At 44.0% G+C, this 27,891-nt stretch overlaps 2 protein-coding genes across 16 annotated transcripts in view; one reads left to right on the plus strand and one right to left on the minus strand.

Annotated features, from left to right (window-relative positions):
* Positions 1 to 8,660, minus strand: part of LOC117355567 (cytochrome b5) — an 82,571-nt gene extending 73,911 nt beyond the window's left edge. The window contains exon 1 of the mRNA XM_033934314.1: positions 8,454 to 8,660. Coding sequence (XP_033790205.1) covers positions 8,454 to 8,579 — 126 coding nt within the window. The 5' untranslated portion in view covers positions 8,580 to 8,660. The remainder of the gene's footprint in view (positions 1 to 8,453) is intronic.
* Positions 8,661 to 8,790: 130 nt separating this feature from the next.
* C2H18orf63 (chromosome 2 C18orf63 homolog) overlaps positions 8,791 to 27,891 on the plus strand; it is a 142,654-nt gene continuing 123,553 nt past the window's right edge. For 6 of the 15 annotated variants that reach the window (XM_033934303.1, XM_033934309.1, XM_033934311.1 and 3 more), the window contains exon 1: positions 9,100 to 9,303. Coding sequence is in view for 4 of the 15 variants with exons in the window: in XM_033934300.1 (XP_033790191.1) it covers positions 27,224 to 27,351 (128 nt within the window). In the remaining 11 variants the exon portion in view is untranslated. Of the gene's footprint in view, positions 8,944 to 9,099; positions 9,304 to 27,210; positions 27,352 to 27,891 lie in introns of those variants that run through there. The other 9 variants (XM_033934306.1, XM_033934310.1, XM_033934308.1 and 6 more) reach the window with 5 other exon arrangements.

Consider the following 27,891-nt stretch of genomic DNA (forward strand, 5'->3'; position numbering starts at 1 on the left):
GTGTTCAAGCTTTTCACCATAGTTCTTTTTTACTTTATGTAACAACCTGTTGATTAGCAACGAATAGAATTACTGCACTTAAAAAATACATGAACATTCAAGTCAAGCTGCTTTGTAGAACAAAGCAGTCTCTCTATGCTCTAGTAGTTTTCTTACATGCCACAGGCCAACACCATTGTAAAAAAAAAAATTGATGAGTCACTTCTGTAGGGAAGCTGTATGTTGGAAATGTGATCCTATCTAGAGCTGGGAATACAAGGTTCACAAGTTTATTTCAGGCTAACCACTTAGATCTACCCTGTATAAGATCCATTTTAACATTACTCTTGGGGAATTCTGTGCAAAGCAGAATTTGGACAGAACTCTGCACAGGCAGCAGACACACATTTCTTTGATTATATCCATCCGTGTGTTAAATTAGAACAAACAATGGACAAAATATGCAAACTTAGACCACTATAAGAACCAGTTTGTGATCTTGATTTTATTTGGGTTTTGCCAGGTACTTGTGACCTGGATTGGCCACCGCAAAGATGGGATAATGGGTTAGATCAGGGATCTCAAAGTCCCTCCTTGAGGGCCACAATCCAGTCGGGTTTTCAGGATTTCCCCAATTAATATGCATTGAAAGCAGTACATGCACATAGATCTCATGCATATTCATTAGGGAAAATCCTGAAAACACGACTGGATTGTGGCCTTCAAGGAGGGACTTTGAGACCCCTGGGTTAGATGGACCTTTGAGGTCCAGAGGTAAAGCTCTAGCAAAGAAGCTGAACTGCTGTGGTAACTAAAGGCATATGCCTGGGTTGAGAAGTTTATTTGAGCACCAGAGAAATGTGGCTATGCTGAGGAAAATGCCTATGGTGAAACTTTATTCAAAGAAATTTGGTGCGGGTTTTGGAACATTGATCCTTTTGTTGTATCTCTTTGCCACTCCAACGACCGCTTGGACTGGCGCTGCTGCGTGGGCACACCCCACTTCCTGAATGGCTGCTGTCAGACCCGCAAGAACTGCCGGCAGCCATTCAGGAAGTGGCACGTGCCCAAGCAGCAGTGCAGTTGTGTGCCGCTGACCCCAACATACCGGTAATCAGCAGGCAGCCGTCCAGGGAAACACCAGCGACCACCACAATTAGGAAGTGTCGCGGGCCCAGCCATTAGAGCACTTGTATGCCGCTGGCCCCGACATATTCAGCAGGCAGCCATCCAGCAACCACCACAATTTAAAGGTACTGGTGGGGGGGCTGAGACAGAATTTAAAGGTGTCAGGGGGGTAAAAGTGATGATTGATGGGGGGAGGGGGGGCTGGGATGGAATTTCAAGGTGCCAGGTATATATTAGTATACAATTTGGTTCAGAACGTTTTTTTCTTGGTTTTCTCCTCTAACTCTGGAGTGCATCTTATAGTGCGAAAAATACAGTATATACCACTTATAGCCTAAGTGGTTTACATTCAGGTACTCAAACAATTTCCCTTTCTATCCTATTGAAAAACAGATTACTGAACAAATAGTCCAGATGGTCCTTCTGCTGTTATTAAATGGTCACCGATCATGCGAAGCCCCCTCCCTCTTTACCAGCTGAATCTATCTTCTGTATCTCCCTCCCCCGAAAATTTGCTTCGGAGAAGCTTCCACCCACAGACGCACGTTACTGCAGGCAGACTCCAGCAGCTTGAGCAAGTTGCTCTCTAAACAAAACGCGCTGCGAAGTAAGGGGAAGGAAGAGAGATGTTCGGACCGCGCAAGAAGGGCAGTGAAATGGCTAGAGGGAAGGAAACAGACGCTGAAGGGGGGTGGAGAGGAACAGATGCTGGAAAGGAAATAGGGAACAGAGAATGGGGAGAAGATGCTGGAAAGGAAGAAGACAGATGCCACACTATCTTATGGGGGGAGCGGAGGGAAGAAGATGGGTGCCAGACCAATTGGTGGGGGGGGGGGGGTGAAGGGAGAGGCACAGTAATAGAGCAAATGGAAGACGCAGAGAGAAGACAGACAGTGGATGGAAGGAACTGAATGAGAAGAAGAGGAAAGCAGAAACTAGACAACAAAGGTAGAAAAAAAAAATTTCTATTTATTTTATTTTTTGCTTTAGGATAAAGTAGTATATTAGTTCAAGTTTCAAGTTTAATAAAATCTTTGATTAATCGCTTAATCACATTTCTAAGCGATGAACATTTAAAAAAAATTACAATCTTTGGGAAACAATACAGTACGTTAACAATTTTACATCCAAACAGACTAAAAGACATACTTAAACAGTAAACACAAGGAAAACAGAGGATGAAATACAAATTCCTTAAAGAAAAGTAAGACAATCAGGGTAAAAACGAAAGGCAGGGAAAACAAAAAAAACACAATAAAATAAGAATTTTTAACCAGCAGATTGTTAACTAATTATCAAAAGCATCCTTAAAAAGAAAAGTTTTTAGATTACTCTTAAATTTCTCTAGATTACGTTCTTCCCTTAAGTAAATAGGGAGAGAATTCCAAGATTGAGGTACAGTGACTGAAAAAATGAATCACCGTCTTGTATTAACAACCCTAAGAGACGGGATCGTTGTGTTGATACAAATTTATAAACAAAGCCCTGCCAGCTGAACATCATTTTAGTTCAGCAGCCAAAACTTTGATTTATAAGGAAGGAATAAGCTAAATATTGCAGTACCGAGGCTTGTATGGATGCTGTGGGAATAATAGTCGCGGGGACAGTGGTCGCAGAGACGGGGCGGAGACAGTGGTCGCACAGACGGGGCGGAGACAGGGACAAATTTTTTCACCGTGTCATTCTCTACTTACAATCTAACTTGGTCAGACAGACATGACAACGAGTAGGGGATGCTGAAGCCAAGGTGAGAGGAGTTAGGAGTCAAAAGCCCTCTCAAAGAGGTGGGCTTTTACACAGGACTTGAACACTGCCAGAGACGGAGCCCGCCATAGGGATTTGGGCAGCTTGTTCCAAGCATATGGTGCAAGGCAGAAGGGACGGAATCCGGTGTTAGCAGTTGAAGAGAAAGGCACAGATAGGAGGGACTTACCAGTTGAGCGGAACTCACCGGGGGGGGGGGGAGATCATAGGGGGAGATAAGTGAAGAGAGAGAGTTAGTGAAGGGCAGCTGAGTGAGTGCATTTGTAGATCAGTAAGAGAAGTCTGAATTGTATTCGGAAATGGATGGGAAGCCAATGAAGTGACTTTAGGAGAGGACTATCGAGAGTAAACTGGCTCTCCCGAAATATAACTCCAAATGAGTCGTCCCCCCCCCCCAGTCTGATCCCTCAGTCAAAACAATTGCGAGGGAAATATGGGGAACCTTATCCAATCCAACCGCATCAAACCCCTCACAAACTAATCCACACGTACCAAACAAGTTGAGTTGGACAGCAAAACAAATCTCCATTGTCACAAACATGCATGAACCCCTACCCCAACATCCAAACTCACAATCCACCTCGGAAACAAACCAGCCAACTCCTACGTGGGGGACCATAGAGCAGTGTTCTTCAACCTTTTTACACCTATGGGCCGGCGGAAATAAAAGAATTATTTTGTGGACCAACAAACTACTAAGACTGAAATTTAAAAAAACCATTTCCACCTCGTCTCCGCAAACCATCTGATCCCATCTGCACAAGCCTCAGTTATGATTTTATATTGAATGTATTTTATTAAAGTATAAAAAGAAACAATATTCTGTACAATTGTCATTTTATAAATACAAATATACAGAGCAAGGACTAACAAAACCTCTGTCTCCCTCCCCATATATCCCCTCTACTTCCAAGAAAACTGAACAAGCCAAATTATTACAGAATGCTACACAGAAATACTGCAGTCACACATGACAGGAAGAGTGTTAGGGGAGTGCCCTCTGGTCAGAGAGAGCCCTAAATGAGCTGGAAGCTAAAGAAGCATTGCCTGGGCTCTGCAGTTCCCAGTTATGTCTCTAGCAGGATATATATTTCAAATCTGACATATTTTAATCACAAAATAGAAATAAAATTATTTTTTTCTAGCTTTTGTTGTCTCTAGTTTCTGCTTTCATCTTCTTTTCACTCTCTTCTTTCCAGCGTCTGCCCCTTCAATCCACTGTCTGCCCTCTCCCCCTTCCATATGTATCTGCCTTCTTTCTATGCCCTTCTCCCCTTTCCATCCAGCCTGTGCCTCCTTTCTCCTTTTTACATCATTCATTCCAGCTTCACTGCTTTCTTCATTTTTATCTCTACTACACCAGATCTAGCATCTTTATCCCTCTCTCATTTCTCTGCTGATCCCCTTTCCAGCATCAATCTCTCTCTACTTTCTCATTCCTCTGTCTCTCCCCTTTCCTTCATCAGATCTCTCCATTCCACCCGGACCCCCTTCCCCTCCTCTAATCTCCCTGCAAGCTGTTTCCTTCCTTTTTTCCTTCTCCCTTCCCTCCTCCCCTATCCAACAGTAACTCTCTTCCCATCCCTTTCCCTCCTCCACTCCCAGCAGCATCTCTCCTTCTACCTCCCTCTAGGTCCAGTAGCAGCTCTCCCTTTATCCAGCAGCTTCCCAGCCTCCAATAGTGGCTTCCTCCCCTTCCAGCAGCTCTCAGTATTTGCCTGCAGCAGCAATTCACTTAGGCAGCCTTGGGTCCGTTGCTGCCTCTGAGGAAAGATGAAGTTGCTGAAGTGAATCACTGCCCTGGCAGTACGAAAGCTGCTGGGAGGGGAGAGAGCCACTGTCGAAGGCTACCCATGATCTCACTCCCGCGCACCCTGCCCATTCGCGGCCCCCCCCCTCAGCTGCCACAAACGACGTTGCACCGCAGCCCTGTCGCCCAAGACAAGCCGGAGACCCTTACCCGCCGCCCTACCGTTGAATCTCCATGGGTGAGCAACCCGTAGACAGGAAAGCTCAGGGCCAGCGCCGCACCACTCGCTCACCCGTGGATGCTATCAACAACCCGGTGGCAGCCAGCGAACACAGCAGGACCCCACAGCCGCATGGGCTCAACCCACCTAGAGGCACCATCTCAACCGCCGGGTGCCTGCAAGCATACTGCACGTGGGCGGACTCTCATTCCTTGCGCTACTACTACTGAAAAAAAATAGGCCTGTCATTTACTTCCTGGGTCAGAGCAACAGATACATAATCTGCTGATTACAGGGAGCAAGAGACACACTGATTGTGAGTACCGGGGAGAGTTAGGTGGATGCACAAGTGAGCCGTTGCGGAGGGAAGGCCCAGACTCTGCCGATGGCCCCAATCCACACACCGGCCCTGCGCACCGCCTGAAGCTGGGTGGAACAGCAGCCTGCCGCCAACATCACCGCAGTCGGGGCGCCCACTGCTATACATCCGGCAGGAAATTTAACCGTGTCGATCTCGCCAGCCCTGTGCGGACAGGCAGGAATTTTCTGCGGACCGGCGGTTGAAGAACACTGCCATAGAGACAGCATAACTATGAGGCCTGCAGAAGGCCATGGCACACCTGATGTGCTGGTTTGAGAAAACAGCAAACATAAGCACTCCACTCTGGGGAACTCAACTCAGTCCATTAGCAATAGAGGTAGACACTTATGTCCCTGGATATGTGAAGGCCGGATACACGAAGGTAGGAGTCTCGGAATACGCGACAGCTGCAGGAAGTTGCAAGTCAGCTGATTCCAACGCCGGAGCTTCTCTTCCTGCCCAGCGTGTGAGATCGCATATAAGACCGCGGCTGCAAAATACAGGTACTGCTGGACAAGGGGAGGAAGGAAGGGAGAAGGGGTAGTGCTGGACAGGGGGAGCAGGGAAGGGAGAAGGAGTACTGCTGGACAAGGGGGAAGTAAAAGAAAGAGAGAAGAGGTGCTGCTCGACCTGGCACAAAGGGAGGAAAAGGAAAAGTGCTACACACTGGAGGGGAAGGTAAGATGGTGCATGGTGAGAGAGCATGTTGGGATGGGGGGTGGGAAGAAGGGATGCCACTGAGGGAAGAGGCAAGGACAGAGAGAGAAAGCGTGCAGGAGGCAGAAAGTGTTGGACTCATGGAGAGGGCAAGATGGATGGGGAGGACAGGAAGGAGAAATGTTACACTGGGGAAGGGGGAAGGGCAGAGAGTGAAAAGTTGGACTCATGGAGGGAGAGAGAGAGAGAGAGAGAGAGAGAGAGAGAGAGAGAGAGAGAGAGAGAGAGAGAGAGAGAGATGTTATTTGGTTGAGGGAAAGAGGACCAGAGGAGAAGCATGCAGGAGGAAGAGAGAAAAAAAAAATGTTGGACAGGTGGAAAGGAGGGAGAAATATTGGACTGGGAGGGGGGCCAGGAAGGAGGAATGGAAAGAGAAATGTTACACTGGGGGAAAGAAGGGAAGGAGAGAAAGAAGTGAAGGAGAGAGATGTCAGACCATGGAAATAGAGAAGGAAGGAGAGAGAGATAGGAAGGGAAGGTAAGACATGGAAACGTAGATTTTGAGAAGAAAGCAGAAAAATTGAATGTTAAGTTAATGCCAAAGATGGATGCAAGTTTGATCCAAACAGACCGGGGATTTTAAAGTACAGTCCACTTGAGGGGGCAATACTTTCAAAATAGAACAAAACATTTAAAAAACCCTCTCATCAATACTGGGCAAGTTTCTCAAATAGTATCTTCATATAACATTTAAAGGCTTTTAAATATTTAAATGTGCTCATAAGCTTTTCAGCAAGGCGCCACAGCAGCGCTACAATGTCGCTGGAAAGGTGCTTGAATTTTAATCATAAAAGACTTTAGTGATTTGAGAATCCTTGCCTCAGTTCTTCCAGCTGTAACCTGATCTTTTCTTCAGACAGGGTTTTAAAGAAACATTGCCTCATGTTTAGGCAAGTTTTTTGGTTTTGTTTTTTTTTTTTAATCTGAGAGCATCTCACAAAACACATGCTTACTTACTGATTGATTTTTTTTTTTTTTTTTTTTAAGTACAGTAATAGTAGCTTCTAGTTTTGTTTAGGTATTTTGTGAAGCATGACTTTTTTTTAACCTATGATTGACATCTATCCACTTATAATAGCTGAATGAAGTAAATTTACTGATGAGTGGGGTTAGGTGCCCGTGTCTGAGGTTTTTCCACCACTATTTAAAAGAAGTAAAGTTTCATATGTGGACTATATTTAAATTTTCGAGTGACTAAACGCCAGATTTGAACACACAGTTTCTGAAAACTACTTATGAATTTTTGCTAAATATCATGTTTTCAGTTTTTGTGGTTACCTTTGGAATACAAACTTCAGGCTCTGTGCTGATCATTAAGCATCTGTCTGCCCTATCGATGAGGCTTAGTTTTAACAGAACTGGTTGAAATGAAAGTGAACTATGTGCACCCACCAAGCCGAGACAGCATCCTTAGAATTTTGGAGATGCATTACAAATCCGAGCTACCTGGAAACGTCTGTCTATCTGGGAAACTTTGGGTAATACCTGGGTCCACTTTACTTTGTGAAAATACATATTTCTTCATGAAACTTGAAATCAAATCCAAAAGCCGCCACCGACCATCCGCTATAATAATACCCTTAGCGCGCATGCGCACTTCAATCGTCGCGGTGCCTTGCTCCCGCATGTGCAGTAGGACCCTGCGGTGGTTTCACTATTGGCCTCCATTCTCATACACATACACAACAATGGCTTCCCCCCCTCCCACAACCCAGCCAGCCTGCACCTCGACAAACGGCAAATATCCAGGCCTCTAGTGGTCAAGGCACTGCTGTCAGGCGCACAGACAGGGACTAGTGGACCCGCGGTTTCATCAAGCAGCCGCGGGCCATTTGCTAGGCTGGCCCACTTTGATAATGCGAGACAGGGCTAGCAAAAGCCCTGAGGGCTGCCCGGTCTAGCCTATGCTGCACAGGAGGAGCAGGTAAGGGAGAAGGGGTACTACTGGACAGGGGGAGCAGGAAAGGGGTGCTGCTGGACAGGGGGGAGGTAAAAGGAATGGAGAAGGGCTACTGCTGAACAGGGGGAGCAGGGAAGGGGTGCTTCTGGACAGGGGGTGGTAAAAGGAAGGGAGAAGGCCTACTGCTGGATAGGGGGAGCAAGGAAGAGGTGCTGCAGGACAGGGGGAGGTAAAAGGAAGGGAGAAGGGCTGCTTGCACTCGTTAATGTAACGGGCTAAAAAAAAAAAAAGCTAGTAGTACATATTTCGAATCAGAACTAAAAATGCACACAAACTTAATACTGCCCCCAAGGTTCATGAGAGTAACTAATACAGTACAAGGATTGCTAATTAACACGAAAAAAATAAATAATCGATGACTAACACCAGGCCCAAGACTGAGCACTTTTCCATGGCCTGGTTTTCAAGCAGCGAACTTAGCCGCCAGGCTAAACCGGATCAACAATCCCGGTAAGACTCTGCCTTGCCTCCTCTCCCCTCCTTGTATAAACCAAACCATCATCTCAGCTCAAACCTTAAATGACTGCAGAAAGTTACGCAACCCACCCTCCCCCACAACCTCCCGCGCGCTCACCTCCTCCATGAACTTAGTGACATCATAGACACGATGGTTCAGAATGATCCAGGTACTTTTGCTATGGTTGTGCTTCTTGATCTCATCCAGAGTGTGGTATTTTACGGTCTCCGACATGTTTGGCATCCAACTCGACTCCGTCCAACTGGCTGCTTCCGGCTCCTAAGCTATGAGTCTAAATCGCAGAGTTCCAAAGGCAGGCGAGGGGGCGGTGACAGTGCACGTACCACCCAGACGGCATTCTGATTGGAAGCAGGTCTCCGCCGCCCCTTTGGAGGAGTGGTCCTGATTGGTTTGTGAACTCTATCGTCGTTCGGGGATGACCCTGAATAAGAGGAACAGATAGGGACGCACGAAGGGTGTGAATTATTTCACTATTGCACCTACAAATTGTTAAATGCTATTAGTGCAGTGAATCGAAGAGTGCCATGCTTTTCATAGTTCGAATTTTAGTTCCTAAATATTTCCTTTATAAACGTCTGCAAAACAGGTACTGTACTCGTCTTTGCGAATGAAGTGCACTTTGCAGGTATCCATCCTTTTAGGTTTCTTGCAGCGGTGAGGTCAGGCGGAGGAATAACCGAATCACTCAGCCTCGTGCCTAAATCAATCATTACAACTGAGGCCAGATCGGGGCGAGGGGAGGAGCAAAAAGCACAAAAATCAGGGCAGCTCTCTTTCTTCTTTGCACCTGCAAGAGATACGAGCGGGTCATCCAAGTTCGGAGACTGAACTTCAGCAACCCCGTTCCCGCCTCTAGCGCCCTCGCTCTCTGGTCAGGTGGGGAAAGTTCAGGCGGGGGCACTCTCTGTCAGCAGAAGGCGGGTTTCTCTTCAATCAATTTCCCTGTGTAAGACGACAAAATTTTACTGAGGGGAAAGGATTTTATGTTTAAAAGGAAATTTGTATTTATCCCTGTGGTAGGCTTCCTTTTGTGTATTGGTGCAGTATATGGTGGTGTGGGGTTTCTAAACTTGTCATTTTCTCTGATTTAATGGCTTTCTTAATTGTCAGGCGTTGGTGTAGAGCAGTGGTATCAAAACTCAGTCACATAAGGGGCTGAAATCTAAAACATAGGCTAAGTCGCAGGCCAAATTTTTTATTAAGATACTTAAGGGGTCCTTTTATTAAGGTATGCTAACCAATTTAGCGCACACCTTAATAAAAGGACCCCTTAGTCTTAGTAGAAGTATAGGGTTACAACCTCTCCATCCCCATGCCGGTTCTGTGATGTAAACAAAATTAAAAAAAAAATACTTTTATCCCAGGACAAGCAGGCAGCTATTCTCACATATGGGTGACATCATCGACGGAGCCCGTTTGCGGACGCCACACAAGCAGACTTGCTTGAAGAAACTCGAAGTTTCGAGTCGCCCAAACCGCGCATGCGTGAGTGCCTTCCTGCCCAGCGCAGGGCGCGTTTTCTCAGTTTTCCGCGGAGCCGAGAAGTCTGTCTTTGACTCTCTGCGTTTAACTAACTAACTTTGTGCCTTCTCTCACCGCGATTTTGTGTTATTTTCTTCACAAATCGCTGTATTTCTTTTATTTCTTGTTAAAAAAAAAATTTTCTTCCGTCCGGTTGCCGGGGCAGGCCGCTTGGCCGCAGCCCACATGTTTCGACCTTACAGCGGCTGTTTTTTCCTTCTATGTCCCTGCCAGCTACCGGCTTCATGAAGTGTAGCCAGTGTCAGCGTTCGATTTCTCTCCCGGACCCACGTACCAGGTGCCTTGGGCCTCACCATCAACTGAAGTCATGCGACCGCTGTACTGCTCTTCAACCTCGTGCTTGCACGTCGTCTACTTTCAGTGGAGAGGCTCTTCCAGATGGAATCCACTTCTTCCTTGACTCCGAAGTCGACTCCGGCCTCGACTTTGACCGAGGGTCAACTGGCCTCCACTGCTTCAACCTCGAGCCTCATCACCCCTTCCTCGTTTGCAATGGCTCTTTCCTCGACGACGACTGCTGTATTTTCCCCTGTATTCTCAGGTGAGCTAGCGCAGCAGACAGTTTCATCGGTGGTGTTTTAGGTGCCTAAGACTTCCAAGTCGAAGCACATTTCCACTGTCTCGGTGGAACCTCCAGCCAAGACAGGTGGTCCGGTTTCAGACGCGGATCCATCCTTGTCGGCTTCTTTCCAGACCATGTTTGGGCAGCAATTTGTTCAGTTATTGAGTAAATATAGTTCTGCCTCGACAATGCTTCTACTTCAGCTGGGAATTCAGCAGTCTCCTGCAAGCTCAAGTCTTTGCTTCTGTCCCGAGCTCCAGATTAGCATTTATGCAAGGAGCAGAGTCTTTACGAGTGTCTGGTCTGGCATATACACACTTGATGCAAGGAGCAGAGTCTGCGAGTGTCCGGTCTGACATATTCACACTCGATGCAAGGAGCACAGTCTTTGCGAGTCTCTGGTCTGGCATCTCAGCACGTGAAGCAAGGAGCAGAGTCTTTGCACGTGCCTCGACAGAACTCCTCACCCTCCAAGCAAGGAGCAGAGTCTTTGGGAGTGCATGGAGATTCCTCCATCCAGCCTCGAGCTTCGATCCACAGCTCCAAGCCCCATCCATTCCCTGGTGGCATCGCCTGCTTCCATCGCCAGGGCGAAGGCTCCTCGACCTTTGAGATCTGCTTCCAAGCGCAGTTCTCATTGACGTTCGAGGCATGCTTCCAGGCATCGCTCTTCTTCTAAGGAGCGCCTGTCTTCCACTAAACCTCGATCTACACCTGCATCTCCTAGACCGTCGACTCCTCAATCGAGGTATCCACTTCCACACCTCGACGACTCAACGGTCTCGATTACCTCATCCATGTCTCCCTATTCTTTTGATGCCTTTATTCCAGCTGAAGTTTCATCTTCGACCCAGGCTGCCTCAACGTCCTTGAGCCCTTCTCCAGCAGAGCATTACCGGATCTCCTCATACCATTCCAGCTGTTCCAGGCACATTGCACTCCTGGAAGGGATGGGAAGTCTATGGACGAATTTGGACGTCGCATCTCTCAAAATGCTATGATGTCCTCTAAAGTCCTTAATGATACTTTTCATTTTATTACTTCTTTTGCCTAAATTTTTGAGTTATTTGCATACTCAAAAGCACTTTGAATTTCAAGATGTCATAGTTTTTCTATCACAACTCAGCTTGCATCTCCTCCAATCTTCTTATGATGCCTTCGAGTTGTCTGCCCGAGCGGCTGCTTGTTCTGTTGCAATACGCCGCCTCGCTTGGCTTCGTACCATTCACATGCATCCTACTTTTCAGGACACCTTGGCTAATATTCCTTGTGCTGGCAATGACTTCTTCGATGAATCCATTGAGGCAGCCACCATAGAATTGTCTGAGCATGACAAATCCTTTGTTTCTTTTGTCAGACCTATGCTAAAGCCAGCTCCTGCTCAGAAGCAACAAAAATCTCAGCCTCCTGCTGCCCCTAAGGCTACACAGCTTTTTTGACTGTTTGAAACAGAGCATAACCTCCACTGTTCTGTCTCTGTCCTATCTTCCCCCTCTTGGAGGTTGTCTCCATCTTTTTTACCCTCAATGGACGTCTCCATTTTTTTTACCCTCGATGGACGACAATCACATCCGACCTCTGGGTACTTACCATCATCAGGGAAGGATACTCTCTTCATTTCACTCAGGTTCCACCAGAGCTTCCTCCAAGAGAGTATCCTTCCAATCCATCCCAGACTGCCCTTCTTCTTCAGGAAGCTCATGCTCTGCTTCGTCTCCATGCCATTGAATCAGTTCCCTTGGAACAGCAGAACAAGAGGTTTTATTCCCGTTGCTTCCTTGTTCCAAAGAAGACGGGCGATCTGCGGCCCATTCTGGATCTCAGGGCACTCAACAAATTCCTAGTCAAAGAAAAGTTTCAAATGTTGTCCCTGGCATCCCTTTATCCCCTTCTCGAACAGAACGACTGGTTATGCTCTCTGGATCTCAAGGAGGCCTATACTCGTATCCCCATTCATCTGGCCTCCCATCAACATCTCAGATTTCGGGTGGGGAATCTGCACTATCAATACAGAGTACTACCCTTCGGCCTGGCCTCGTCTCCCAGAGTGTTCACCAAGTGCCTGGTAGTGGTAGCAGCAGCTCTAAGGAATCATAGTCTTCAGGTATTTCCCTACCTCGACGACTGGATCATCAAAGATTCCACATCTCAAGGGGTTATTGTAGTGACCCAACGGACTACCTGGTTCCTACAAAGTTTGGGATTCAAAATCAACTTTCCCAAATCTCAACTTCAGCCCTCACAGAATCTACAATTCATTGGAACTGTTCTGGACACTGTCCAACTCGGAGCATTCCTTCCACAACAACGACTGGAAGCTCTTCTTCAACTCTGTCATACCGTGTCTTCCATCTCAGCGAGACACATGATGATACTTCTGGGTCACATGGCCTCCACAGTACACGTGATTCCTTTTGCCAAACTTCACCTCAGAATTCTTCAGTTGGCCCTGGCATCTCAATGGACGCAAGTTTGCGACCCTCTTTCTCGACACATAGCAGTCATTCCTTCATTGAAGCAGTCTCTCTGTTGGTGGATGCTCTCTTCCAATCTTTCCAGAGGCTTGCTTTTTCAAACGCCCCCCCATCAGAAGGTCCTCGCGACAGACTCTTCGACCTACGCTTGGGGCGCTCATCTCGATGGTCTCTGTACTCAAGGCCTCTGGACCAGCACGGATCATCAGTATCATATTAATCTGTTGGTATTCAGAGCGATCCTCAAAGCTCTCAATGCTTTTCAACATCTGCTTCATGACACAGTAGTCCTCGTTCGGACGGACAACCAAGTCGCCATGTATTATGTCAACAAACAAGGAGGGACAGGGTTTGCCTCCCTTTGTCAAGAAGCTCTGGAGGTTTGGGACTGGGCAATCTGTCACAACACCTTCCTCAAAGCTGTCTACATTCAAGGGGCTCTTTTGGATTATCTTTTGCACTTATCCACTTCTGGCCTCAAGTCTACATCCATCCGAGTCCATCTCAGTGCAATTGCAGCTTTCCATCAGCCTATTGAAGGGAAACCCCTCTCTGCTCATCCAGTGGTTTCCAGATTCATGAAAGGACTTTTCAATGTCAAACCTCCTTTCAAACCGCCTCCTATGGTTTGGGACCTCAATGTTGTCCTTACTCAACTGATGAAGCCTCCATTTGATAAGGCTCATCTAAAGTATCTCCCTTGGAAAGTGGTGTTTCTCATAGCCCTCACTTCTGCTCAACGAGTCAGTGAGCTGCAAGCTTTAGTTGCTGACCCACCATTCACAGTGTTCCATCATGACAAAGTGGTTCTTCGTACTCATCCTAAATTCCTCCCTAAAGTGGTCTCGGAATTTCATCTCAACCAATCCATTGTTCTTCCAGTGTTTTTTTCCAAAGCCTCATTCTCATCCTGGAGAAGTTGCTCTTCATACTCTGGACTATAAACGTGCTTTGGCCTTCTATTTGGAACGCACCAAACCACACAGAACTGCTCCTCAACTTTTTGTCTCCGATCCCAATAAGTTGGGCCATCCTATTTCTAAGCGTATCATCTCCAACTGGATGGCAGCTTGTATCTCATTCTGTTATGCCCAGGCTGGATTACCCCTTCACAGTAAAGTCACAGCCCATAAGGTCAGAGCTATGGCAGCTTCAGTAGCTTTCCTCAGATCTACACTATTGAGGAAATTTGTAGAGCTGCTACTTGGTCCTCGATTCATACCTTCACTTCTCACTATTGTCTGGATACTTTCCTCCAGACGGGATGGACAGTTTGGCCAAACAGTATTACAAAATTTATTCTCCTAAATTGCCAACACTCCCACCATCCCATTCTGGTTAGGTTGGAGGTCACCCATATGTAAGAATACCTGCCTGCTTGTCCTGGGATAAAGCACAGTTACTTACCGTAGCAGGTGTTATCCAGGGACAGCAGGCAGCTATTCTCACAACCCACCCACCTCCCCTGGTTGGCTTCTCTGCTAGCTATCTGAACTGAGGAAACGCGCCCTACACTGGGCAGGAAGGCACTCGCGCATGCACGGTGCGGGTGACTCAAAACTTTGAGTTTTTTCAAGCAAGTCTGCTTGTGAAGCGTCCGCATCCGGGCTCCGTCGATGACGTCACCCATATGTGAGAATAGCTGCCTGCTGTCCCTGGATAACACCTGTTACGGTAAGTAACTGTGCTTTACTGCAGTAGGAGAGAGTGGGCATCTCTCCTGCTGCCAGGGGAGTGGAGTGGGGGGTTATGGTCGGGATAGGATTTTTTTGTTTAGTTACTGGAGGAGGAGTGTGTGGTGCAGTGGTTGGATCTACAGCCTCAGCTGGGGTTGTGGGTTCAAATCCCGCGCTGCTCCTAGTGACCCTGGGCAAGTCACTCAATCCTCCAAAGCCCCAAGTACGTTAGATAGATTGTGAGCCCATCGGGACAGAGAGGGAAAATGCTTGAGTACCTGATTGTAAAAAACCGCTTAGATTACCTTGATAGGCGGTATATAAAATCCTAATAAACTTGAAAAAAACTGAAGGAGAGAGTGGGCATCTCTCCTGCTGCAGGGGGGGGGGGGTCATGGCCAGATCGGGGTGGGGGGAGGATTTTTTTTAGTTACTGCAGAAGGAGAGAGTGGGCATCTCTCCTGCTGCAGGGGGGGGTCGCAGCCGGGTCGGGTCAAGTAGGTCGCAGCAGGATTTTTTAAATTTAGTGCTGCAGGAGAGAGTGGGCATTTCTCCTGTCACAGGGGGGGTCACGGCCAGGATTTTAGGGAAGGGGTGTTGTGATGCAGTGAAGAGAATGGGCATCTATCCCGCTACATCACAACACAGGGGCAGTGGGAGAGTGTGGGCATCTCTCCCGCTGTTGTGTGTTTGTTTGGTTTTTTAATGGCATTGACAGCGTGGTGTTTTTTTTTAGTGATGGTCACATGCAAGTTTAGGAAATCTTTGCTGCTGTCTGCCGACCTTATTTGCATGTGCAATTTTTTTTAAAGAATTTCTCGGGTTTTTAGATTCAGTATCTGAATGGCTGCGTTAGCAGACCATCGCTTTTTAACGCAGGTTTTTGAGAATCTTCCTCTGAATGTAAAAGTTCATATCGGATGGATTCATAGAGCTATATCCTCTGCATACATCGGTTGCTGCAAACAGCTGCCTATCTTGTTAAAAGAACATTTGACTAGAGGAGTGACCTCTTGGGCGGAAGCAAGGGCAATTCCTCCTGAAGAAATTTTGCAGATCAGTGACCTGGCCTTCCATTCATACTTTCACTAAATTCTACAGAGTGGACATAGCAGCACAGGAGGATTCCACTTTTGTGTCTCCAATACTACATGCAGGCTATCTCTCCTATTCTAGACTTTAGGGACTGCTTAGGTACGTCCCTATGGTTCAACATACTATCCCTATTGCACTGGAAAAAGAGATAATATATTTTCTATTAGATAGAGATGGTATGCTGAACTCCCCGCCCGCCCTCCCGATGCGCCTGCTGTTTGACTCAAGCTTAATGGTCAGCTCCACAGCTAGGATTTTTCCTGTCAGTCAGGCTAATAGATTATGAAGAGTCAGTATATATGATTGGAAGGAAAAAATGGTTGCGTTCCATAAATATTCAGAATGTTATGTTCTTGTTTAACTTGTATTGTCTGACATTCATTGTTCCTCTCATAGGCTTATTAATGTCACATTACTGTTCATTCAGTGATTGGTTTTATAATTCTTTTTAGCAGATCAGACACTTGGTTTCGGGTAATTCCACATACCCCTCCTTCTCCTGTCTTCTATAGCAGGGGTGCCCACACTTTTTGGCTTGCGAGCTACTTTTAAAATGACCAAGTCAAAATGATCTACCAACAATAATTTTTTTAAAAAAAAACACAAAGCACACTGTATGCAGAGAAAATGTTAATTATAATTTATATTTGGGGGGGTTTCAAAGAGGTCAAGGCAGATGACTTTAAAAATATGCAACGTTGCCTCAGTAGCAACTATAGAAAAATAGACAAATATACCCCCCTCCCCTTTTACTAAACCACAATAGTGTTTTTTTAGCGTAGGGACTCAAGGATCTCCCGTATGAAGAACGGCTAGACAAATTACAGCTATACTCGCTCGAGGAGCGTAGAGAGAGAGGAGACATGATCGAGACGTTCAAGTATCTCATGGGCTGCATCAAGGCGGAGGAAGATATCTTCTTTTTCAAGGGTCCCACGGCACCAAGAGGGCATCCGTGGAAAATCAAGGGCGGGAAACTGCGCGGTGACATCAGGAAATTCTTTTTCACTGAAAGGGTGGTTGATCGATGGAATAGTCTTCCACTTCAGGTGATTGAGGCCAGCAGCGTGCCTGATTTTAAGGCCAAATGGGATCTATTCACGTGGGATCTATTCACAGGGCAAAGGTAGGGGAGGGTCATTAGGGTGGGCAGACTGGATGGGCCGTGGCCCTTATCTGCCATCTATTTCTATGTTTCTATGAATGCCCCGCCCTGCTCCTGACGCTCATAGGCTCCCTGCACTAAAAAACGCTATTGCGGTTTAGTAAAAGGGGGCCATAATGCAAAATAAAGACAGATATAAATTCTCAAAACGGACACATTTTGATCACTAAATTGAAAATAAAATCATTTTTCCTACCTTTGTTGTCTGGTGATTTCATGAGTCTCTGGTTGCACTTCCTTCTGACTGTGTGCATCCAATCTTTCTTCCCTTCTTTCTGCCTCCTGCATGCTTCCTCTCCTCCAGACCTCATTCTATTCCCCAACCAACATCTCTCTCTGTCCCTCCATGAGTCCAACTTTTTCTTCCTCTCTCCCTGCCCCCTTCCCTTTCTTTCTCTCTCCCTGCCCCCTCCCCCAAGCCCCCACCGCCAATTTCTCCCTGCTTCCCCGCCGCCACAAAAGCCATGCCTGTGCAGCCACTGCACAAGCGCCAGGCCCACAAGCCTTCCCCCCACCCCCGATGTCAATTTTGACATCAGAGACGAAGTTCTTGGCCAGCCAAGTAGCAATTAGCTGGCCCAGAATGTCCTCTCCAATGTCAGAATTGATGTCGGGGGGGAGGGGGAAGGCTTGTGGGCTCAGTACTTGTGCAGTGGCTTTATGGCCTCGCTTTTGCAGCGTCAGGAGAACGCAAAGGCAATGCGAGTCTTGCCGTTGCAATCTATTGTTTGATCGCGATAGACCTTTTGGGCACCCTTGTTCTATAGGGTTGTCGGATTTGGTATGAACTGAAGGAAGCAGCAGAGACTGGGGAGAAGGAGGAGGAGCTGAAAAACTGTAATTGACATCTTGTGTAGTATGCTCGTGAGCATGCATAGACAACCCTATGGTTCAGCATACCATTATTATCTACTGGAAAAATATATCGAGGCAAGAACCTAATCTCTTTTTCTATGTCTTCGAATTTGAACATTTTGTGAGAAGTGTGTAAAGTTGTACTTATACGTCGTATTGAAAATGGCCCTCCACATCTGTTAAAAAAATTGGTCTGGATACTTTCTTATAAGAAAAGTCCACAAACCATTGTTATGATGGAATCTACTGCTTTTTCTAGGATAAGCAGCACAAAATCTGTTTACTCTTGATATATTGCTGGGTACTTATGACCTGTATTGGCCACTGTTTGAAACAAGAAACTGGGCTTGATTAGAACATAAGAATATTCATATTTGGGGCAGAGCCTGGCTAGCACAACGAACAGATGCATGGAGTAGGAGCTCCTCCTGAACATTACTAAATTTGCAGATAATTTCCCTCCTTTGCAATTTAAATGTTGCATTTTCCATATCGCAGATGACCCCGCCAAAACCGAACAAGGCGGAACAGAATTCCACAACCCAACCTAGTGGGAAAAAGTCTAAACCGGAGCCTAGCACGCCTGAAAAAAATGTTGTCGAAAACTACAAACTCTCAATTTGATCTACTTATTGTCAGGTGAGATCATTTAAATCAATAATGTCAGCACAAGTGGAAGAAACGAAATTAGTAAGAGCGGAACTAGAAGCAATAAATGCTCAATTTGTAGATGCGAGACAGATTAGATGCCTTAGAAGAATAAGCCGCATCAACACAATCGAAGCTTGCCATGTTTCATAAGCATGATAAAACTATACTCGCTCTACAGATATAGAAGACCTGTTGAATAGAAGCCGATGCAAAAACATAAGGCTTATAGGCCTACCAGAAACCGCGGAAGGTACCAACACTATTATTTTCTGCATGATTTTCTATCTAAATCACTTGGCTTACAATTAAAGGAACCACTTGAAATCAAGTGCATGCATCGTGTTTCTTCTCCCCCGCAGAAAGCACCGAAACCAATTGTGGCAAACATCCTGTGTTTCCAGCAAGTTCCACAAATTGTGGAGGCCGCAAAATCACATCCTCAGCTGTTATTTCAGTGGAAACACCTTCACATAGTTTCTGAACTGGCGAAGACGACAGCTACCAAGCACAAAAAATTTCTTTCACTGAGACAAGATCTGAAAGATATTGGAGTAAAATTCAGTCTAATGTATCCTGCCAGGAGAGGGTCACGTATAATAATCGCACCTCGTCTTACCTCAAACCGACGGAACTTAGAAATTTTTTAGACTCAGTTAAAATACAGTGACTCTGTTCTGCTGTTTAAACTAACATCTTTACATTTTTTAACTGATACCGGTTTTCTAACCTTGCAAAGGTATGTTTCTGATTTAAAGTTTTGTTCTTGGAGGTGGCACACTTCTCTGGAGCACTATTTCACTGTTCTTACAGGAACACCCGTAAACTGTTTGCTTTTTTCCAGTGAGTATGCGTAGTGCTGTTAGTTTGGATTTCTCTATAATCTGATTTTTCTTTATTCATTGGCTTATATACTTGTTTTTTTTCTTTATCCTTCTTTTTCTTTCTGTATTGCATGTATGAGGTTTTCCAGCTCTAGACTTTATTTGCAATTTCATCCAGATGGCTGATTTACATATTATCTCCTTTATGTAAATGGTTTAAATCACCCTATCAAGCATACAAAGGTAGCTAACTATCTTAAATCAAAATGTCCAGATGTTATCTTTTTCCAAGAGACATCTTCCCTCTACTGTGGCTTCTAAATTATCCATCCCAGGATATTCTAATCATTTGTTCTCCCCTGCCACTAACCGGAAAAAAAATGGTGTTTCTATTTATTTTAGAAACACTATTCCAATTTCCATCCTCTCCCATAAAGCTGACTTGGAGGGAAGATGTTGTCCAGCTCATGTTGTGTTGCACTCATCAGAATTTATATTACTTAACATATATGGCCCAGTGCATGACCACCCAGAATTTTTCAGGGAACTTCAAACCACTTTGCTTTATTATGCCAATCATTCAATAATTATTGGAGGTGACTTCAACCAAACTCTAGATCTCATTTTAGATAGATCCTCCACATGTAAACCCTCTAAATCCAGGTCACACATAGAAGTTCACAATTTTATGGACAATTTCTCTCTGATAGACCCGTGGAGGCTCTTAAATCCAAAGGGCAAAGACTTCACTCACTTCTCTCCTCCCCATGCTACATATTCGAGAATAGATTTTTTTTCTAGTCTCATCTAGACTGTTTCAGTCCCTGACTAATGTTGTTATACATCCAATTTCACTTATGGATCACTCCTCCATTTCCCTTCATATTTTGATTGACCCTGATCCAAAGCAGAAGACCTCTTCTTGGAGATTAAATAATCAATTACTGAATGATGAAGATATCATTACTAAAATCAAAGCCTTCACATCAGAATTCTTTGAAATTGACTCCAAAGATCATGAGGTAGCTCTGTCAGTTGTATGGGAGGCATATAAGGCAACTCTATGAGGGGAATTGATTAAACTTTCCTCTTGGAAGAACAAAATATCTCTTCAAAAAGAGAAAGAATTAGAACAATCTATTAAGCAATTAGAGACACAACACATATCTGATCCCTCCCCTCACTTAACTGTATATTGTCAACTTCTACAATTCAAATACAAATATAATTCTCTTCTCTCTTATAAAGCTAGACGTGATCTTTTCGTCCATGCATCTGACCATTATATAGGAGACAATGTAATGGGAAAGTCTCTTGCAAAATACCTTAGAACCAAACAAAAAAAATTTAACATATCTTCCATCCAGACTGACGCTGGACAAACGGAAACAAATCAATCCTTTTTGAAAAATTTTATACCAACCTTTACAGTTCCGAATCCCACCCATCCTCCTCAGACATAGACACTTACTAGATCAGATATCTCACCCCCAACTCCAGGATTCTATAAAACTAGACATAGAATCCCTGATATCAATAGAGGAAATTCAAAGTGCCATATCCTCTTTGGCAAATAATAAAGCTCCCGGCCCCGACGGAATCACCAACAAATTCTATAAAACGTTTAGCTTTTTAATGGCTCCTGTCATCTGTCGTATTATAATTTTGTCCATCAATGTCCGGAAAAACAATATAACTTTGCTGAAGCTACCATCATAATTTTTCCTAAACCAGATAGGGACCCCCTCTCATAAAAAATTATAGACCAATATCACTACTCAATTTAGATTATAAGATCATGGCAAAAATCTTATCCACACATCTGAACAATGCAATAACTTCATTAATTCATAAGGATCAAGTAGGCTTCATTAAACATAGACACATAGGGGATAATCTCAGATTATTTCATCATATTAATAATCTAGCAAAGAACACCTCGGAGCCCATGGTGAGATTGGCCATTGATGTGGAGAAAGCATTTGACCGGGTTGAGTGGCCATTCCTACTGTGGGTTCTGAGGTGGTTCAATTTTGGTGAGAACTTTATTAAATGGATAAAAACTTTACTGGCACCCTACTTTGAGAATCTTAATTAACAATTCATTATCGAAACCCTTTTCTTTATCTAGAGGCATCCGCCAGGGTTGTCCCCTTTCACCATTATTATTTAACCTTGCTCTAGAATCTTTTTTATTATCATTCGACAATGCCCCCAGATTCAAGGTATTCATATAGAGGGGCATAATCAAAAGGGATGTTTAAGTCCATTTACGTCCATCTTGCAAGTCATCCAAAGTTAAAAAGAGCCTAAGACACATTTTCAAAAGATACGTCCAACTTTTTTTTACTTTCGAAAATCGTCTAATTATACGTCTTGCCGATCTGATCGTCCAAGCCACTAAATCGTCTATCTTTATACCACATTTCCGTCCAACTTTCAATCCAAGTCCAAAACGCCTAGAACAAGCCCTTTTGGACGTGGGAGGGGTCTGCAAAGTGATGGACTGCACACCCAGACATGCCACCTAAATAGTGGGGTACCTTACAGGGCACTGCTGTGTACTTCACAAAAAGGGTGCCATGGTATCTCCTCACTACAGCTCCCTTATAGGTCATGGTGAGCCCCCCAAACCACCTCCAGAATCCCATAGACCCACTTATCTACCACCCCAATAGCCCTAATGGCTTCAGGAGCCACTTATATGCCAGTACAAAAGGGTTTTGGGGGTGTATAGGGCAGTGCACATGTTTCAGTATCAATGCAGTTATAACAGGGGCTTATGGGCATGGGTCCTCCTCTCTATTGGTCCCTAACCCACCCCCAAGACGGCTTAAGCTGCCTCTGTGCTGGACGACTAAGCTTTCCTATGCCCGGCTACCAGGTGATGATGGTCTGGAGGCTGAAATTTAAAGTTGTGAATAAAATTTTTATGGGGGGGGGGTTAGTGATCACTGGGGTAGTGGGGGGTCTGTGTTATGTGTTTGCAGTGCTTATCTGGTGAGTTTAGGTGTTTTTTTGTGACTTAGACCATGTTTTACATGGTCTAAGTCACAACGTCCAAGTTCCGTCGATCCTGGGCTGTATAACTTTCGGTTATACATGTTGTACGACTAAGTCTAAGCCGGCCCACATCCCGCCCAACTCCTGCCCTTGACACGCCTCCTGAAACGCCCCGTTTAGCTTTGGACGTTGAGCAGCACTATGAAGACCTAGGTCGTTTAGAAATACGTCCAAACCCCGTTTTTATTTTCGGCGCTTGGACGTTTTTGAGAAATGTTCGTCCAAGTGCTGACTTAGGCCGGTTTTTGGATGTTTTTCTCTTTCGATTATGAGCCCCATAGACTCCAGACAAGTCAAATTAGCCGCGTACACGGATGATGTCCTTCTTTTCATACACAATCCCCTTCTTTCCATACCGACCTTCATTAAACAAGTTAACGCTTATCCTGCTCTTTCAGGATATTCAGTCAACTGGGACAGGACGGAGATATTCCCGCTGAATGATTCCATTTTCTCATCAGATGTAGCTCAGTTTAAATTCTCCTGGTCTTCTAAAGCTATCAAATATTTGGGTATTCTAATTCATAAAGACACCTCTCACATCGTGGACTTGAATATATCTAGAATCAAAAATTTAGAAACATAGAAACATAGAAGATGACGGCAGAAAAGGGCTACAGCCCATCAAGTCTTTCCACTCTGCTTACCCACCCCCTGTCTATGCCCTAATGACCCAATTTCCTTATCTTGACCCTCGTAGGGATCCCACATGGGTATCCCATTTATTCTTAAAGTCTGGCACGCTGTCTGCCTCGATCACCTGCACTGGAAGCTTGTTCCAATGATCAACCACTCTCTCTGTGAAGAAATACTTTCTGGTGTCGCCATGAAATTTTCCGCCACTGAGTTTGAGCGGGTGCCCTCTTGTGGCCGAGGGTCCCTTGAAAAAGAAAATATCATCTTCCATTTCGACACGTCCCGTGAGGTACTTAAATGTTTCGATCATGTCTCCCCTCTTCCTACGTTCCTCAAGAGTGTAGAGCTGCAATTTGTTCAGTCTCTCTTCGTACGAGAGACCCTTGAGCCCCGAGATCATCCTGGTGGCCGTCCGTTGAACCGATTCAATTCTGCGCACATCTTTACTGTAATGTGGCCTCCAGAATTGCACACAGTACTCCAGATGAGGTCTCACCATGGCCCTGTACAACGGCATTATGACTTCAGGCTTTCGGCTGATGAAACTTCTATTGATACAACCCAATATCTGCCTTGCCTTAGATGAAGCCTTCTCCACTTGATTGGCAGTTTTCATGTCTGCACTGATGATTACTCCTAAATCTCGTTCTGCTGAAGTCCTAGTTAAAGTTTCTCCGTTCAAGAAGTACGTCCTGCATGGATTTCCGCTTCCGAGGTGCATGACCTTACATTTCTTAGCATTGAAGCCTAGCTGCCAGGTTGAGGACCAACTTTCCAATGTAAGCAGGTCCTGCGCCATATAATTCTGTAAATTGCATTCACTTACTATGTTACATAGTTTGGCGTCATCGGCGAATAGTGTTATTTTACCTTGAAGCCCTTGAGTCAGATCCCCTATGAATATGTTGAAAAGGAGTGGACCCAGGACCGAGCCCTGCGGCACTCCACTGGTCACCTCCGATGTTTTAGAGAGGGTACCATTAACCACCACCCTCTGAAGTCTGCCACTCAGTCAATGATTAGTGTCAGTTAGTGTCTCTCCTAACCCCATCAATTCCATCTTGCTTAGCAGCCTGCGGTGTGGGACACTGTCAAAAGCTTTCCTGAAGTCCAGGTACACGACGTCCAAAAACTCTCCCAAGTCCAACTTTCTTGTTACCCAGTCAAAGAAGCTGATGAGATTGGATTGGCAGGACCTACCCTTGGTGAATCCATGCTGACTGGGATCCCGAAGATTCCCTTCATTCAAGATCGTGTCCAATTTGCTTTTAATTAGTGTTTCCATGAGTTTGCACACTATTGATGTGAGACTCACCGATCTATAATTCACAGCCTCTGCCCTGCAACCCTTTTTATGCAGAGGAACGACATTAGCTAATTTCCAGTCCAGGAGAACTTTCCCCTTACTTAGGGAGAGATTGAATAGCTCAGCCAACGGTTTCGCCAGGACATTTAGTGACCCATTCGACTACCAGATGGTCCCCTTTATACCTCTCATGGTGGGGTAGAATATCATCGATCAAAATGACATTAGCCCCTCAAATTACATACATATTATCTATGCTATCTTTTCTTTGCCTCCCCCCCCCAGGTTTATCACTGAATAAACAAAAAATTATTTGGAATAATAAAAAACCCGAGAATCTCCCTCATCAAATTGAAGGCTTCCAAGGGAAATGGAGGAGTGAACCTACTTGATTTTCATTTTTAACACATGGCCTCGCTTGTTAAATATGGGGCATATTGGACACAAGATTCTATACAGTCTGAATCACCAACTTGGTTGGAGATTGAGAAATTTATTTGCTCTCTAATTCTGATACGGTCTCTCCTCACCATGTATATTCCCAAAAAACTCAAAATCTTTACGCTCTTGAGTGCAACACAGCAGTCTCTTCATTTTCTGAACAAGTTAGCTGATGTATCGATGTATACACTATCTTCTATGTCTCTTTGGAGTAACCTGGCTATTAAATATAAAAACAAACCATTCCTTTGGAAAAAATAGCAAACAAACAGGACTTTGGAAAGTACAGCAGTTATTTTCTGCAGATACCTTGCTACCTTTTACAACATTAAGTAAACAATTTCCTGGACTCCAACATCATTATTCACAATGGAATACTTTGACTTCTAAAAATAACATTGACCTGAAGTTTTGTATCCTGGACTCTTTCTAGCATCAAGAAATGGTGTGATTTAGCCATTTCACAAGGGAAAGCTGTCTCCTTCATATACCACATTTTGAGAGACTCTCATTACAAATTGACTGTGGATTTTACACAGCAATGGTTGAAAGAACTCTCAACTACAGATTTTGGTCGAAAACAAACCGCCCCTCCTTGTCCTCCAGGATCTCACAATCTCTTTACTTTTTAATGTGGCACACCAACTGGACCCCAATTTGTACGTGGAAAGCAAAACTGAAACCTAATTGTTGGCACTGCAATAAAGACAAGGGCAACTTCGCCCATATGTTCTTCCACTGTGATAAGGTTAAATCTTTCTGGATTCAAATTTGGAAAACCATTAAGGACATTACTAAATGTTCTGCTGATATATACATTGATGTTATTGTTCTCCGCTTACAACATCCCTGTTTTACTGCTCTAGATCAGTGGTTCCCAACCCAGTCCTGGAGGACCACCTGGCCAGTCGGGTTTTCAGACTAGCCCTAATGAATATGCATGGAGCAGATTTGCATGCCTGTCACTTCCATTATATGCAAATCTCTCTCATGCATATTCATTAGGGCTAGCCTGAAAACCCAATTGGCCTGGTGGTCCTCCAGGACAGGGTTGGGAACCACTGCTCTAGATTGTTCACCTAGACTGTTAGCCATTGGTAATTTGCAAGTTCTTAAAAACTGGAAATCAGCACAATTGTTGAATTACATGTTCTGATGTCTATATAAAAGATATGGCAATCAAAAATTTAAATGGTTATCTATTGATTAAATAAATTACAAAAAACCATTAAGAAATCTAAAAGGACTGAAGACTCTAGACTATATTGATACTTACTTAATTAATAATTTAATTTAGATTTAATTAAAAGTTATATTAGGGACAAGCCTCATATAGTGGAGTATATCCTCCCATACTGGGATATCTTTAAGAGAAAGAAAACATCTTTTCTCCAACTCCAATAGCATCACCGGCTTAGTCTCACCTCCCTACCAAATTAATTAATTACCAATAGTTAAATTACTTCCTATAATTCATCTATCTTATTTTCAAATTTTATGTCATCCTTATTTAATATCTATTTAATAATTTATTATATAAAAATTCAACTCTATTATTAAATAGATATTAAATAAGGATGACATAAAATTTGAAAATAAGATAGATGAATTACAGGAAGTAATTTAACTATTGGTAATTAATTAATTTGATAGGGAGGTGGGACTAAGCCGGTGATGTTATAGGAGTTGGAGAAAAGAGGTTTTCTTTCTCTTAAAGATATCACAGTATGGAAGGATGTACTCCACTATCTGAGGCTTGTCCCTAATATAACTTTTAATTAAATTTAAATTAAATTATTAAGTAAGTATCAATATAGTCTCGAGTCTCAGCCCTTTTTGATTTCTTAATGTTTTTTTTGTATAATTATATAAAAAATATGAACAGGCAGTTACGGGCAAAGGTAACAGCTTCCCATCGATTTCTCATCATCGTTCACCCTTGGTATATCTAGATCATTATGTAAAGGAAAACCTCATTTCTTCCTCTTGATTTTTGGACATTTGATTTATCTTCTTACTTCCTATTTTTTCTCTGGATCTTTTAATATACAAGTTTTTTTTTTTTTTTAATTCTTTATTGATTTTTAATCAAAAACAGTGTCATACAAATTTTGATGCTGATTTGAAACATGTTGGAGAGATACTGTTGTAATGTTTGCTTTTGTCAAATTGAAACGGTGATACTTTGACTGGTTTGTATGTTTATTCAAAAACTAATAAAATTTATACATAAAAAAAGAATATTCATATTAGGTCAGACCAATGGTCCTTTTAGCCCAGTATCCTGTTTCTAACCATGGCCAATCCAGGTCACAAGTATCTGGCAGAAACCCAAATAGCAACATTTCCATGCTACCAAACCAATGATAAACAGTAGCTTCCCCCATGACTGTCTCAGTAGTAGACTATGTACTTTTCTTGCGGAACTTGTCCAAACCTTTGTTTAAACCCATTTTAAATTAAACAATAAATATATTTTAATTTAAATTTCACAATGTTTATTATCGCACATCTTTCTGGGAAACCTTAACTTTTCCAACTAATTGGTTTTTGTGTGTCTTTATAGCTAGTGGAAGAATATGAATGAGAGTACATGCCAGTCCCTGTTTTTCATCTCTCTGCCTGATCTCCGGAAGCTCTGTGCTGTCACAGTGGTGTTGAATCCTGGAGATACTATTCCAAGGGATCTACAGATAAAAATCTGTAGGTAAGTTTAGGCTGCATGAGTTGGGGGAAGAAGAAAATCTTTTTTTTGTTGTTTTTTTATTTTTTTCTCAGTTTTGATTATTGAACTGAAACAAATCATGGTGACCCTGACAGGTGTAATAGGGTAAACAGATGAACTAAAGAATGGCAGACAAGGTGCATCTGGACTGAAAAAGTCTCAACAATGAAATTGCAGACCTACAAATTGTAATCTACCATTAAAATTGCCTATGCTACCTGAAAATTGGATTGTGGGTACTGTTGGACCAATTTTTAAAATAGTTTGAAAGGAGACCCAGGAACTATAGACTAGAACGCCTAACCTCGGTGCTGGCTAAGATAGTAGAAATAAATTTGTTGAACATATAACTCTCTGAGGACAAAAAGGGCTGCTAAATCCTCACATATGTGATGTGATTGATCAAGCACGGTGCAGGAATCTTATAAGCAGGCTTATTGCACATGCATGTCTGTTTACAACTGCCACTGTTGCATGGGATCTCCTGAGCCTAAACTTTTTCATGGAGCTGATTAGACCCTT

Source organism: Geotrypetes seraphini, chromosome 2 (assembly GCF_902459505.1).
Source record: "Geotrypetes seraphini chromosome 2, aGeoSer1.1, whole genome shotgun sequence".
Taxonomy (NCBI): Eukaryota; Metazoa; Chordata; class Amphibia; order Gymnophiona; family Dermophiidae; genus Geotrypetes; species Geotrypetes seraphini.